The sequence below is a fragment of the Rattus rattus genome, chromosome X (assembly GCF_011064425.1).
Source record: "Rattus rattus isolate New Zealand chromosome X, Rrattus_CSIRO_v1, whole genome shotgun sequence".
Classification (NCBI taxonomy): domain Eukaryota; kingdom Metazoa; phylum Chordata; class Mammalia; order Rodentia; family Muridae; genus Rattus; species Rattus rattus.
Window position 1 is genome coordinate 103,408,876 of NC_046172.1, and position 482 is coordinate 103,409,357.

At 49.8% G+C, this 482-nt stretch overlaps 1 protein-coding gene across 1 annotated transcript in view; it reads right to left on the minus strand.

The window, feature by feature from the left end:
* Nucleotides 1–278, minus strand: part of LOC116889258 (short stature homeobox protein 2-like) — a 5,879-nt gene extending 5,601 nt beyond the window's left edge. Inside the window, exons 1-2 of the mRNA XM_032890405.1 lie at nt 212–278; nt 1–13 (exon numbers count right to left, since the gene is read on the minus strand). The exon at nt 1–13 is cut by the window's left edge and continues 429 nt beyond it. Of these exons, the coding sequence (XP_032746296.1) occupies nt 1–13; nt 212–278 (80 nt within the window). The remainder of the gene's footprint in view (nt 14–211) is intronic.
* Between the last annotated feature and the right edge of the window lie 204 nt (nt 279–482).

A 482-nucleotide genomic window follows, 5' to 3' on the forward strand; every position in this document is an offset into this window, starting at 1 on the left:
TGTGCCTTTGCACCTGGAAGCGGGGAAACAAAAAGCAAAAATCAACAAAACAAAACAAAAAAAAAAATCAGGCGTCAGGGCCTAGCTAGTGCAGAGGTACCACGAAGTCTCAGAAAAGGCTGCTGCATCCAGCAACTGCCCAGTCACTTCTGTGGACCACATTCCTCCCCTTGTGGACGTGGCTAACCCACCATTCCCAGAGGGGACTCACCATTCAATTTTTCCTTATCTTCGTCAAGTCCCTCATGAAGTACGCAGTTGGTGTTTTGATGCTCCATGTCCTGAATGCTTCTCTGCAGCCTACCTCAGCTGATTCTGACTCGGAGCTCCTGAGGTTATGAAAGCCTAAAGCCGAATGCCGGAGAGCCGAGCTTCTCAACCAGGAAGAGATTCTCTTGTAGCCCTTGGGGGCGGTAGTGCAGGTTAACAAGTATCCAATCATGGGTGCGCTACCCTGACTTCCATTTGAACTCCTGCAGCAA